This window comes from Entelurus aequoreus, linkage group LG24 (genome assembly GCF_033978785.1).
Source record: "Entelurus aequoreus isolate RoL-2023_Sb linkage group LG24, RoL_Eaeq_v1.1, whole genome shotgun sequence".
Taxonomy (NCBI): Eukaryota; Metazoa; Chordata; class Actinopteri; order Syngnathiformes; family Syngnathidae; genus Entelurus; species Entelurus aequoreus.
This window is the reverse complement of record NC_084754.1, coordinates 25,585,026-25,600,411: the sequence shown is the minus strand read 5'-3', so window position 1 is coordinate 25,600,411 and position 15,386 is coordinate 25,585,026. Positions and strand designations below refer to the sequence as shown.

General features: G+C 39.8%; 1 protein-coding gene across 1 annotated transcript in view; it reads left to right on the top strand.

The window, feature by feature from the left end:
* Positions 1-10,462: 10,462 nt before the first annotated feature.
* Positions 10,463-15,386, top strand: part of hydin (HYDIN axonemal central pair apparatus protein) — a 116,442-nt gene continuing 111,518 nt past the window's right edge. The window contains exons 1-3 of the mRNA XM_062035862.1: positions 10,463-10,500; positions 11,019-11,111; positions 13,897-14,019. Of these exons, the coding sequence (XP_061891846.1) occupies positions 13,924-14,019 (96 nt within the window). The 5' untranslated portion in view covers positions 10,463-10,500; positions 11,019-11,111; positions 13,897-13,923. The remainder of the gene's footprint in view (positions 10,501-11,018; positions 11,112-13,896; positions 14,020-15,386) is intronic.

The window sequence follows — 15,386 nt, the reverse complement described above, 5'->3', positions numbered from 1 at the left end:
CTTTTGGTCTATCAATGAAATAAAATATGTTTTCCATTCAATATAGTGGATTGGATCACCACTGAAAACACTTGGCTCTGGAATAGTAGTCTGTTCAACATTATACTGTCTTGTAAAGCTTGTGCTAGTTGAGCAACACCAGGGGGCGCATGTGGCATCATGACTGTGTTAGATGAGCACATTGCAGGGGGCTGTGGTAAAGCATTTTGGCTCACCTGATCACTTTTGACAGACCAGGCTTCTTCCATCTGTGACAACTCACAATTCAAACCTTGCTCGAGCTGCTTCCACATCTTTCTCAGCCTCTAGTCGCTCCAACTCAGACCTTTGGATATTGATTTCCTTTTTGTGATGCTCTTCCAGCACTTGTATGTTTTCTCTTTGTTTACGTTCCTCCTCCTAGATCTTAAATTGCTGCGAGTTCTGCTGCTGCATCAGCCCGTTTAGATGTGATGTGCATAGATGTGGAGAGATGGGAACTGTTTGACTGAGAAGATCTTGCAGCCGTAGACCCGTAGATGGAGGCTGCATAATCACAGTTTTTCACGCTCAGCACCAAATTCTCCATCAATGCCAGTCAATCTTTCATATATAACTTTGATAAGGTCACCTGTGACAGCATCACATGCATCTAGTTTTCTCCTTAGATCAGATGATGGAGCTCCTTCACCTCTGTATTGATTGTAGAGTTTCATAACATTGAGTTTTCTCCTTCTAGAACATCTGCAAGTAATGACAAGTCGGTTTCATTTAAATCTGACTTGAGCCTTTTACTTGCCACACGTACGTGCGTTTTCCAACATTCATATGAGCTGATTAATTTGCTTTCCTTTTTATTCACTTTGTTTCTTTTGTAGGCAAGCATTTTTTCTGTTGGTACTGTGATGCATTCTGAACGACAAGGTTCAATAGTGCTTTTTCATTTTACTCTTTAACTCAGCTAACATGTCTTTCTTTTGTTTAATTATTTTCTTTAATATCTTGCCTTGTATTGTCACTCACATTGTGAAGCAAACGTTTGTATTCTTGAATTTCCTTTTGTAGAGAGTCAATCTCTCCGTTAATGTCAGTTATGCACACAGAAGCTGCCTCTGTACCGTCCATTTTGTTGCAATTGCGCTTCTTTTATTCCTTTACTGTGCCTTTCCAGACCAATTGCTGCCACCTGCTGGACAAAGTGTGTTGGTGCCTTGAAACGTGGAGACCTCGTTGAGCATTTTGGGGAAAAAAATATATATACTTTTTTTTCCCCCTCCAAAATGCTCTAGGAGGTAAATAAAATAGATATATATTTTTATTTATAACCTGGGACTTCCCGCGTGCTGGATTTTGGACGCTGGCGGGCTGTATCAGGCCCGCGGGCCATAGTTTGGGGACCTTTGCGCTAGTGTTTCATTTCAAGTCACAATTAAGGACTCCAACCCATAACTGGTTAGGGATCAGGAATGGGTGAATGACCTGAACACTTTCTTCAATAGATATTAGCAGCCATCCACCCCTCCTTCTACCCCTTCACATTCAACTCTGCTTCAACGACCACTGTCTGCTGTCCACTGTCTCCCTCCAGCCCCACCCCTACACCCACCACTTCCAACAGACAACCTCCCTGCTCCAGCCTGTCACTCACAACAGCCCAGGTGAACAGAGAACTGAGGAGGCTAAAGGTGCAGGAAGGCAGTTGGTCCAGATGGCGTTAGCTCCAAACTCCTTAAGGCATGTGCAGACCAGCTTTGTGGGGTCATGAAGCATATGTTCAACCTGAGCCGGAATCTGGGGGGAGTACCAGAGCTCTAGAAGACATCCTGCATGGTACCGGTGCCAAAGACCTCTCGCCCTAAGGACTTCAGCCAGTGGCACTGACATCACCTCTGATGAAGACCTTGGAGAGGCTGGTCCTTCAACATCTGCGCCGCCTACTAACGTCTCATCGGTGGTCATCTAATAACGTCTCCACGCAGGAGAAGAGGGCAGAGCAGAAAAGAGACGGCAGATCAACTAGTCTAAAAGGGGTCTATTTAAAGGCTAGTGTATACCAATGAGATAGATCATACAGATATACCTGTATGAAAAATATCACCAAATAGTAACAATGCATTTTAGACAAGTTTACTCATGTATGTGCATACACATATTCACCCGCACCATTGACGAAAAACAAAGAAAGCTGGTAGCAAATCTTTGCAGCATTGCTATAAATAACTCATATGCCTGTAATTCTATTGGCACAGCTTTGTTCTTCAAACTGCTTTCCTTTTTTTCTAGAAAAAACTGTTTTCACTCCTTTATTTGTCTTTTCTTCACTCTCCCGTCTCAAGGGATAACTATAACTCTGCTATAGCAGCAGCAGCAGCAAGGAGAGACTCTGTCAATCTGACCTCACAGCCTGTTTTCTTTGCATTTCTTCACTAACTTATTTTCACTGCTTTGTTGCCCAAAGTTATTCATGAGGCTATGCTGTCCAAATAATAGCTTATGATACTAACTGAAAAGAAAACATAAATGAGCATGTGATTGACACATTTAATATCTTAAAGAAAACTGAACAATGTTTTGTACCAACCTGCTGATTTTGCATGGCAAAAATTGATCCCAATATGAGATGAGCCCCCGAAATATACACAATTTACCATTATTTACACATCAGACTTCTCATTGTCAAGATTTAGACTTTCTTTTCCAAGGTTGTGTAGGTCTAACCTGACCTGAAACCTCTGTCCCGTTTGTTGCCAGCAGATTATTGGACAAGTTATGGTTGAAAGAAAAGATTAGTCAGAAAGAACACAAACTAAACTGGCAGTAGAGGTGTCATGGGAGAGAGTGTGGAGAAAACAGAGAAAGAAGAGTGTGTTTTAAGTTTCAAGGGTATTTGAATCAAGTGTTTACAGTACGTCTGAAAATCTACACACAGTCTCCCATTCTGCTGAGGGTATTAAAGACTTAGTGGCAAGGAAATATGGCGATGTCATACTTTGTCATTGGCCCCGTTTACACTGCACACCAAATCTACATAATTCATTTTTGCCCTCAAGCAACACAGATCGGATTTTACTTGCCAGTTTAAATTCTCCAAAGTGCTTCAAATCTGATCTTTTGGCATCAGATTCAGGCCACCTCAGGAGGTAGTCCTGAATCCGATTGGTATCTCATCTTTTCAAATGTGACTGCAGTCTAAACGCAATGAGACCTGAATGTGATTTTTTTTTGTCAGCTCTGGGCGAGCTACGTCACTCGTGTGCGCTAGAAAGACGCAGTGCCAGCGGAAATGGATATTTCATCACAACATCCGGTTTCCGTTTTTATTTAAGACGACCGAATTTTCGGTGCATCACTTGTTAATAGTGCGCAATTAATAGGCTATATGTAATAAATGAATTTATATTTTGACTCCGAAGAAATAGTGATGAAAGACCGAAATTGGCATGTGAGTTGAAAACTAAAGGTCCCGTAGATCCACGCTGATGTCCGTGTCTCCTCTACTTAACAGCCATAAAACGATTTGAACCCTCCCAAATATATTACACTATTTAAATCCATTCATACATTATAGATGGATAGATAGATATTATTATATAATGATAATAATTATATTACTTTCATGTAAAAAACACACATTTTTAAGGTGTTGCGACTTTTATTTTATTTTGTATTAGTACCGACTTCCTCCCGCTCAACTTCCTTTGTTTTCATTTTATCAAAGTGCACATGCAAGTGATGTTGAGGTCCCATTGGGGCTTGTGTGCATTCACACTGGAGTCTGATAAAATCACATTTTACTCGCAGTGTAAACAGTCAGCTGGAAAAAATCAGACCTTGAAAAAATCTGATTTGTGCCACTTTGGCCTGCAGTGTAAAACATAGTCGTTGTCTCTTTAGAAAGAACATCCTTTTTGTCTATAATTATCCCGTTTCTTGTTCTAAGTATTGTCTCCCTCTATCTGTCAGTATTGTTAATGCAAGTAGGGTTAACCACTCTTCTAAGGTCTCTTTTGTAGGAATGGGGGTGGATCTCGGCCCCCCTGTCCTGTCTGCCCGTGTGAGGTGTGGTCTCTCACCCTGCCCTCAGGCCGGTTGTCCTCTGGACATCTGGCGCCTGTTACTGGCTAGGGACTTCTTTCTGCGGCCTCTATTTGTGGCCCATGTACCTGCTGTCTGGTACATGGCATATACACCATGCACAGTAAAATCATGATAACTAGTATTGATAAAATCGTAACGATATATAGTACAGGCCAAAAGTTTGGACACACCTTCTCATTCAATGCGTTTTCTTTATTATCATGACTATTTACATTGTAGATTGTCACTGAAGGCATCAAAGCTATGAATGAACACATGCGGAGTTATGTACTTAACAAAAAAAGGAGAAATAACTGAAAACATGTTTTATATTCTAGTTTCTTCAAAATAGCCACCCTTTACTCTGATTACTTTTTCGCACACTCTTGGCATTCTCTCGATGAGCTTCAAGAGGTAGCCACCTGAAATGGTGTTCACTTCACAGGTGTGCTTGAAGCTCATCGAGAGAATGCCAAGAGTGTGCAAAGCAGTAATCAGAGCAAAGGGTGGCTAATTAGAAGAAAGTACAATATAAAACATGTTTTCAGTTATTTCACCTTTTTTTGTTAAGTACACAACTCCACATGTGTTCATTCATAGTTTTGATGCCTTCAGTGACAATCTACAATGTAAATAGTCATGAAAATAAAGAAAACGCATTGAATGAGGAAAAGGTGTGTTCAAACTTTTGGCCTGTACTGTACATTGCTCACGCCTGCACACTCCGATGGATTTAGAACTGCATAGAAAAACAACAAGCATTTCGCACGTGAGTGTCTTTCTGCACATGCCAAGATTAGACGAAAATAAAACTTTATCTTACTTTCTCTTGTGTTTCTTCAAACCAAATCAAAATGCATCGCAATGCTGCCACCTTTTTCGTTGGAGTTGAACTGCTAACCCGATTATAGTCACCCAAATGTGGACGAATAAAAATGGACATATTTATTTTTCAGACCTACAGCAGGCGGGAGGGCATAACACGAGAAGGAATAAATGGAAGTTCCAGCAGCAGCAGACAGCAGCTGTGTGGAGTCAGCAGAGGGGGAGGAGCCTTTTCGATACAGTATGTCTAAGAATGACCACATATGTAAATACACCTCACTGTGACATCACAACATAGCCAATCGTGAAAAGAAAAAAAATACTCTAAAACCCTGTGGGCAAAGGCATTACACCCAAATGCTCAAACCTTAAAGGCCTACTGAAATGAATTTTTTTTATTTAAACGGGGATAGCAGATCTATTCTATGTGTCATACTTGATCATTTCGCGATATTGCCATATTTTTGCTGAAAGGATTTAGTATAGAACAACGACGATAAAGATTGCAACTTTTGGTACCTGATAAAAAAAAGGCTTGCCCCTACCGGAAGTAGCGTGACGTAGTCAGTTGAACATATACGCAAAGTTCCCTATTGTTTACAATGATGGCCGCATGAAGTGAGAGAGATTCGGACCGAGAAAGTGACAATTTCCCCATTAATTTGAGCGAGGATGAAAGATTTGTGGATGAGTAAAGTGCAAGTGAAGGACTAGTGGGGAGTTGAAGCTATTCAGATAGGGAAGATGCTGTGAGAGCCGGGGGTGACCTGATATTCAGCTGGGAATGACTACAACAGTAAATAAACACAAGACATATATATACTCTATTAGCCACAACACAACCAGGCTTATATTTAATATGCCACAAATTAATCCTGCATAAAAACACCTGCGTGTTTGTTATGCTAGCTCCTAGCTCCTCTGCTAGCTCCTAGCTCCATAGAACACGCCAATACAATTCAAACACCTGATCAACACACACAATCACTCAGCCCAAAAGACTGTTCACCTAACCCAAGGTTCATAAAGCTTATATATTTTAAAAAAGTTACATACATACGCAAAAAAAAGTTGCGCACATACGGTCAAGCGATCAAATGTTTAGAAGCCAAAGCTGCATACTCACAGTAGCACGTCTGCGTCTTTGTCATCCAAATCAAAGTAATCCTGGTAAGAGTCTGTGTTGTCCCAGTTCTCTACAGGCGTCTGTGTATCGAAGTCAAAAGTCCTCCTGGTTAGAGTCTCTGTTATCCGAGTTCTTCCATCTTGACTGCATCTTTCGGGAATGTAAACAAAGAAGCGCCGGCTGTGTACTGTTGTTGCTGACTACGTTCGAAAAATACGTCCATTTCGCACCGACAACTTTCTTCTTTGCTTGCTCAGCTTCCTTCTTCATAATGCAATGAACATGATTGAAACAGATTCACGAACACAGATGTCCAGAATACTGTGGAATTATGAAATGAAAACAGAGCTTTTTCGTATTGGCTTCAATGTGGAAGGCATACCCGTGTTCGCCGGTCTACGTCACGCGCATACGTCATCCTCAGAGGCGTTTCGAACCGGAAGTTTAGCGGCAAATTTAAAATGTCACTTTATAAGTTAACCCGGCCGTATTGGCATGTGTTATAATGTTAAGATTTCATCATTGATATATAAACTATCAGACTGCGTGGTCGGTAGTAGTGGGTTTCAGTAGGCCTTTAAGTTGTAATACATTGTCATTGTTTAACATGAGTATCCAACCTTCTAAGAACATTTACAAGCCAGAAAAGACAAAATTCATTATAAGGTCTTTTTAATGCATCCTTTTGATGTGATAGGTGTGCACTTACAGTAAGGTGCAGGTATTGTTCAAGACACAAAATTACCAGTCACTGTTTGCTAATTATTTTTTGCTGTTATACAACAATACATTTCAAACCAGAATTCTGCTGGTGTAGCTGACCATACCAGCCATGGGTTGATTGATGACCTTTTGAGGCTTTCAAGTCGTTACGGTATGACGCTTTGGGTCGATGTTTGTCCTTCACTTCCAATAAATATGTTGTGTTCTCTTGGGTCTGCCAGACTGTAAAAGTCACCTCTGACGTTGACATCTTGGAAAGTTTCTTTAACACACAGGACAGCTTCTTTTCCTAACCTTGGCCTTTGTCAATCAGTGATGGACACTGGAAGTGGGCAGGTTGAGCACTCAGGTTTACCTTTCCCTCACTCGTTCAGTTCTGTCATACTGCATTTTAAGATTTACTCGAGTACTCTGACATGTTCCACATTGTAAAACAGATAATAATCCTGTCCCCATTTTTTATTCCAAAACAATAATTTTTCTTCAATCACAACAATAATATTGTTATCCCATCGAATATGTGATTGTGATGCAATATTATTTTTTCATCCAAGCATGATGAGTTGCTACTTATGAACATTTAGAACAATGGAGTGTTCAGTCAAGTTTACTAGTTACAGACTATGGGGTGCCAAATGTAAAAATTAAATGACGCTTTTCTAGCAGCTATTTTTCTCACATTTAACAAACTGGATGCATTAAACTATGTAACAAGGTTTTCCAAAATAAGAGAACAACTTCAACTCAAGTTATGGAAAAAAAGTGCCAACATGGCACTGCCATATTTATTATTGAAGTCATAAAGTGCTTTTTTTTTTAACATGCCTCAAAACAGCAGCTTGGAATTTGGGACATGCTCTCCCTGAGATAATCCTGATACCCACTACAACTATGGGAAATACTATACTTTGACTTTCACAAAGTGCATTATTTTTTAAATTTTTTTAAACATGCCTCAAAACAACAGTTACAAAAACAATGAAGGCACACAGCTTCAGTCCAGAGTATACTAGAGTAATAAAGTAAACAATAACATAGTCCTCCTTTAGTGCAAGACTGCCTGGTATACTGTATAACAGGAAATTATAAACTGGGCTCAATCTGCCCTGCTCTGACGTATTTGTATGAGTAACACAAATGTGCTGCAAGCTAGTGGTGAGTGCTTGAAGTGGCCTACCAGTCAGTCAGAGCTTCTGAAATGCTGCGTTGAGACAGGGCACCTAACCACAACGTGGGCTTTCGCCTTGGGGTGGTTTTTGTTGTATTTTTGTTTTTACTCGGCGGAGTCTTTAAGCGACAACTGTGTGGTACTACTTTTTTTCGGTGTTTGCTTTTCATCCATTTTACGCTTGTATTCATCGTGTATCTCCTTATGATTCTTGAAGAGGTGGGAGATCAAATTGCTCGTATTAAAGGAAGACGTCTTGGTTCCTCCTCGCATAACCAACTTTTTGCAGTCATTGCAAATTGCCAGTTTTTTATCCGTCAGACACACTTTAAACCTAACCCGGGGGTCAGCAACCCGCTCTTTAGTGCCGCCCTAGTGGCTCCCTGGAGCATTTTTAAAAAAGGATTTAAAATGTAAAAAGATGGGGGAAAAATACAAACAAATGCAACAGTTTGTTTACATGTAAAATCTTCAACTCCTTTGTCAGATTTTGTCCACCAAAAGTTTTATGCTGTGCGTGAATGCACAAAGGTGAGCTTTGTTGACGTTATTGACTTGTTGGAGTGCTAATCAGGCATATTTGGTAAGAGCATGACTGCAAGCTAATCGATGCTAACATGCTATTTAGGCTAGCTGTATGTACATATTGCATCATTATGCCTCATTTGTAGGTATATTTAAGCTCATTTAATTTCCTTTACTTATGTCCTCTGTGTATTTGATTTATATTTGCATGTCTCATGACATATTATCTGTATGTAATATTGGCTGCATTTCTCATAGTTGTTTGTGTGCCATGTTGTTCCAGACCACAGCAAACATTACCTAGCTTGCTAAAGATTGTAATAAATCTATTAAAATAAGACAGCCTGTCGTTTCCTTTAACTTGGACACACTCATCTATACCTTTGGCCATTAAAAGCCAGTAATTTCCAGGAGTTATCTCACCCTCTGAGTAGCCTCTGATTTACTAATGTTTTCTAATGTTGTAAAAATGTGTAGAATAAATATTAAATTTCAACAAAGAGTTGCTTCAGCCTGCGACACTTAGTTATTTTGATAGTAGGCTAATATAGCTGATATAGACACTTACGTGTTGCCTTCATTATAAGACTTATATGCGTCTTTTCATTTTTTGCGGCTCCCGACAGATTTGTTTTTTGTATTTTTGGTCCAATATGGCTTTTTTATCATTTTGTTTTGCGGACCCCTGACCTAAACCTATAACCTTGACATTTCTCATGATGAAACATGGTAATTTGTGTACCATGAGGCTTGAGCATTTTACTGTTTGTTTAGTCATTTTACTGTTACTGTAACCGTAGTAGTAGAAGTAGAAAGTAGAAGAATTGAGCCAATAAGTACAAAAACAGTACAAAACAGCGCCAGGGGGTTGTAAACACAATAAAGTAACTAAAATAGAATGCAAAATATACAAATGTAACAAAATGTAAAGCCATAGGCTCACACAAGTGCCGTAAATAATTTAAATTTGGAACACAGCATCATAGTTTTCACAGCTTTTTGATTGTTAGAGGTAGAGAGTGTTTTGAAGTAGAGTTATAATAATTTTTTAAAGGGACAAAAAACAGGTCGGGTATTAAGAAACGTACGTTTATGAATATAAAACTTAGCCAATAGTATAATGAGGTTGCAAAGGCAAAATTCCTTTTCGATTTTTTTTTTTTTTTTTTTTTTTCATACAGTGTAAACCCAAATAGCACATCTTTAAAACAAAGCACACATTTGTCATTGAATATTGCCCTGCCATAGCAATCGAGTGCTTTCACAAGTCCAAAACAGGTGGTAAACAGTCTCTCCCCAAAATTCAAGACTCTCATGGGAAAAAATGCATTCTACTATTTTGCCACCACACAGTGGAATGCACTACCAATAGACCTTAAAATTGAAACTTCCCTACTAAATATTAAAACTGCCATAAAATCATGGCTCAGCTCAATCTCTACCTGATCTGAACCAAAATTGATCCCCAGCAACTTTCCGAAGCATCAAACAGAGTAGGGATATTTTCTCATTCTGTTTTGCACACTCTTGGAGTCAACATGTGCATAGTCATGTGTCATGTACATATGTGTATATGTACATAATTGATCATTTTTTTAACGTAATGTTTTATTAACATGTTACACTTTTTATATATTTTATTATTGAATGTAACAAATGTGATGGATATTTAATGGCCCACAATGGAAACAAGCCTTTTGGCTTTTTGTGCCATCCATTTGCCTTTTTAAAGCATTACATGGATTCAATTCTTTAAGATGTCAATAAACTTCTCAATCAATCAATCAAATCTGGATGCATGTTACATAAGGTAACATCAATTGTCTGTACTGTTTTTGTACTTGTTTTGATTATTATTATTTATTGATTGTTTGTAAATGTTGTATATTATAAATAAAGGTTTATTAAATTCACCAAAAAAATAAATACATTTGAGCCAATAAGTGAAGTAGTGGTAGATACACGATAACACCAGCAGGTGGTAGCATTGAGTCAATCGGATCCTCAAAGTCAAACCTATTGTCTTCGTAAAGCCGTTTTACACAATGTTCATTTGTATGGCGGAAATGCAACCTATGTAAGTTTAAATATATTCAGCTGGGTTGTGCATCGTTTAGTAAGTGAAAACAATTCGTTTCCTGGTGATAAACAAGCTAGTGGACTGCAACTAGTTCTCTTATACTGTATTATTATCACATTTAAACGTATTTATTATTTTGTGTAAAAGGTAGTGTGGGTAGAACGAGCCCAATTTCAATACGACCACGATACTGTATGTTTCTTTCACAATGCTTGTGTTGTGTTGTTTGACAGGAAACAAGCTAATCTTTTTGTTTGTGTTCTTTATTACGACAGTTTTGAACCTGACCATGTGGGCATGTTGAGTACGTGGACCTAATGATGCGTTTTATGTCACTTGGCGTCAGGTCATTTTTCAGACATGTCGCCTTTTCATGACGTCACCAACTCACTTGTAAAATGCAGAAAAACCCACAGGTCGTGATTTGAACAGGAAAAAGAAGTTATTACGCTGCCTACTTTGTATCATGCTTGTTAAAAACCTCTGACGGTTAACTGTTTTGTGTTCCCTCACAGTGGCCAATCAGTGCGCATGTCATTGAGAGGTCCGTTACCACGGCAACATCACAACCGACGAACGCAGATCACTAGGCCTGGATTTGGAGAGGGGTAAGACGTGTCCTTTCTTCGTTTAAACAGAACTTAGTCACTCGTAAATGTTGATGTTATAAATATGATGTGTATTTCTTGTAGCTGTACATGTGTGGCTATTTCAGTTTGACTTGGAATAGACAGTTTAATGACAAACATCAGATAATTGGACAGATGCTGGTTATCTCCTGACATGTAATCTCATTATTTTAGTACAGTGTTTTTCATTTTTCATTTTTTCATTAAAAAATCCGGATGCACACCACCAGCAGAAAACGTTAAAAATGAAACTCCACCAGGTCGTCGTGCCTTATAAGTTAAAGTTAAAGTACCAATGATTGTCACACACACACTAGGTGTGGTGAAATTTGTCCTTTGCATTCGACCCATCACCTTGTTCACCCCCTGGGAGGTGAGGGGAGCAGTGGGCAGCAGCGGTGCCGCGCCCGGGAATACTTTTTGGTGATTTAAAGGCCTACTGAAACCCACTACTACCGACCACGCAGTCTGATAGTTTATACATCAATGATGAAATCTTAACATTGCAACACATGCCAATACGGCCGGGTTAACTTATAAAGTGCAATTTATAAATTTCCCGGGAAACTTCCGGTTGAAAACGTCTAGGTATGATGACGTTTGCGCGTGACGTCAATGGTTGAAGCGGAAGTATTGGGACACATTGTATCCCAATACAAAGAGCTCTGTTTTCATCGCAAAATTCCACAGTATTCTGGACATCTGTGTTGGTGAATCGTTTGCAATTTGTTTAATGAACAATGGAGACTGCAAAGAAGAAAGCTGTAGGTGGGATCGGTGTATTAGCGGCTGGCTGCAGCAACACAACCAGGAGGACTTTGAGTTGGATAGCAGACGCGCTATCCGACGCTAGCCGCCGACCGCATCGATGATCGGGTGAAGTCCTTCGTCGCGCCGTCGATCGCTGGAACGCAAGTGAGCACGGGTGTTGATGAGCAGAAGAGGGCTGGCGTAGGTGGATAGCTAATGTTTTTATCATAGCTCTGACGAGGTCCCGTAGCTAAGTTAGCTTCAATGGCGTCGTTAGCAACAGCATTGCTAGGCTTCGACAGGCGGCACAGCATTAACCGTGTAGTTACAGGTCCAGTGTTTGGTTCGGTGTCTCCTGATAGTAGTATTGTTGATCTGCTGTCTATCCTTCCAGTCAGGGGCTTATTTTTTGTTTCTATCTGCATTTAAGCACGATGCTATCACGTTAACTCCGTAGCTAAAGTGCTTCACCGATGTATTGTCGTGGGGATAAAAGTCACTATGAATGTCCATTTCGCGTTCTCGACTCTCATTTTTAAGAGGATATAGTATCCAAGGTGGTTTAAAATACAAATCTGTGATCCACAATAGAAAAAGGAGAGTGTTTGGAAACTAATGAGCCAGCTTGTACCTAAGATACGGTCAGAGCGAAAAAAGATACATCCTGCACTGCACTCTAGTCCTTCACTCTCACGTTCCTCATCTACGAATCTTTCATCCTCGCTCAAATTAATGGGGTAATCGTTGCTTTCTCTGTCCGAATCGCTCTCGCTGCTGGTTTAAACAATGGGAAAATGTGAGGAGCCGTTCAACCTGCGACGTCACGCTACTTCCGGTACAGACAAGGCTTTTTTTATCAGCGACCAAAAGTTGCGAACTTTATCGTCGATGTTCTCTACTAAATTCTTTCAGCAAAAATATGGCAATATCGCGAAATGATCAAGTATGACACATAAAATGGATCTGTTATCCCCGTTGAAATACAAAAAAATCATTTCAGTAGGCCTTTAACACCAAATTCCAAACATTGATGCTGAGTGCCAAGCAGGGTCCCAGCAGTAATGGGTCCCATTTTGATAGTCTTTGGTATGACTCGGCCGGGGTTTGAACTCACAACCTACCGATCTCAGGGCGGACACTCTAACCACTAGGCCACTGTGTAGGTTGAGTACTGTTTGAGTTTGTTGCTGTTTTCCTGTGTGTAGTGCTTTAGTTCTTGTCTTGCGCTGTTATTTTGGTGGCCCTTCCTGTTTATGTGGTGTTTTCCTGTAGCTGTTTCATGTCTTCCTTTGAGCGCTATTCCACGCACCTGCTCTGTGTTAGCAATCCATCCATCCATTTCCCACCGCTTGTCCCATTTGGGGTCACGGGGGGTGCTGGAGCCTATCGCAGCTGCATTTGGGCGGAAGGCGGGGTACACCCTGGACAAGGATGAGGTGGCTAAATAGCTTTGGCTATTTACGTTGTTGCTATTCTTCTTTGTGTAGACATTGTTGATTGTCATGTCATGTACGGATGTACTTTGTGGACACCGTAAGTTTTTGCTGTCGTCCAGCATTCTGTTTCTGTTTACTTTGTAGCCAGTTCGGCTTTACTTTCGCTTTGCATAGCCATTGCCTTTCCCTTTCCCTTTTGTACATTTTTGGTTTAAGCATTACATACCTTTTTACCTGCAGGCTGCCTCCCGCTGTGGTCTGTATATTGGGATCACAACAAACCATCCTCGTCTCACCCGACACATTCCGACTTTTACAAAGCAATTAACTACCTGCTGCCACCTACTGACTTGGAGTATTACGTGGTTACCCTGCCAAGTTTTACACAGCACAGACACTAAGCAACAGCACATTATTTGCAGATTATAATTGTTGATTTGCAAAAAATATTTTTTGGACTAATTAGGTGAAGTTGCATAATTTCCCACGGCACACCAGACAATATCTCACAGCACACTAGTGTGCGGTGGCACAGTGTTTGAAAAACACTGGTTTAGTAGACTTTGCGCTTGTTGCAGGTGAGGCCTTATGTTTACACTCAGAAGATGTTGCAGTCCAGAAAGATGGGTTTGGCTGAGGCCAGTGAAATGCACCCAACTCAGATTCTGGAACTACTGGACACAAGCATGACAACCCAAAAGGTAAAATATAAACAATGCTAACCATTTTTTTAAAAACACATGGCTTGTAAATTTACTTTACTAGCAGCCACATAAAAACTGAAATAAGGATACAACTTAAAAAGTGGCAAGTGTATATTATGGAGCACACACTGACTAAGGAAAACAGAGTAAACAATGCTGTTCGTCACACACACACACACACACACACACACACATATATATATATATATATATATATATATATATATATATATATATATATATACAGTCGTGGCCAAAAGTTTACATACACTTGTGAAGGACATAATGTCATGGCTGTCTTGACATCACATGGACTAGGATAAGACCTTCTGGAGGAAAGTTCCGTGGTCAGATGAAACAAAAATTGAGCTGTTTGGCCACAATACCCCGCAATATGTTTGGAGGAGAAAAGGTGAGGCCTTTAATCCCAGGAACACCAGGCCTACCATCAAGCATGGTGGTGGTAGTATTATGCTCTGGGCCTGTTTTGCTGCCAATGGAACTGGTGCTTTACAGAGAGTAAATGGGATAATGAAAAAGGAGGATTACATCCATATTCTTCAGGACAACATAAAATCATCAGCCTGGAGATTGGGTGTTGGGCGCAGTTGGGTGTTCCAACAGGACAATGACCCCAAACACACGTCAAAAGTGGTAAAAGAATGGCTAAATCAGGCTAGAATTAAGGTTTAGAATGGCCTTCCCAAAGTCCTGACTTAAACGTGTGGACTATGCTGAAGAAACAAGTCCATGTCAGAAAACCTTCAAATTTAGTTGAACTTCACCAATTTTGTCAAGAGGAGTGGTCAAAAGTTCAACCAGAAGCTTTCCCGAAGCTTGTGGATGGCTACCAAAAGCGCCTTATTGCAGTGAAACTTGCCAAGGGACATGTAACCAAATATTAACATTGCTGTATGTATAATTTTGACTTTTTAGTAGACCCATAATAAATTAATTAAAGAACCAAACTTCATGAATGTTTTTTTGTGGCAATCAATCTATCACGAAAAAAATAAAAGTTGTAGAAATTATTGGAAACTTAAGACAGCCATGACATTATGTTCTTTACAAGTGTATGTAAACTTTTGACCACTACTGTATATTATTTTGTATACAGTACAGGCCAAAAGTTTGGACACCTGTGAAGTGAAAACCATTTCAGGTGGCTACCTCTTGAAGCTCATCAAGAGAATGCCAAGAGTGTGCAAAGCAGTAATCAGAGCAAAGAGTGGCTATTTTGAAGAAACTAGAATATTAAAACATGTTTTCAATTATTTCACCTTTTTTTGTTAAGTACATAACTCCACATTCATAGTTTTGATGCCTTCAGTGACAATCTACAATGTAAAATAATCATAAAAATA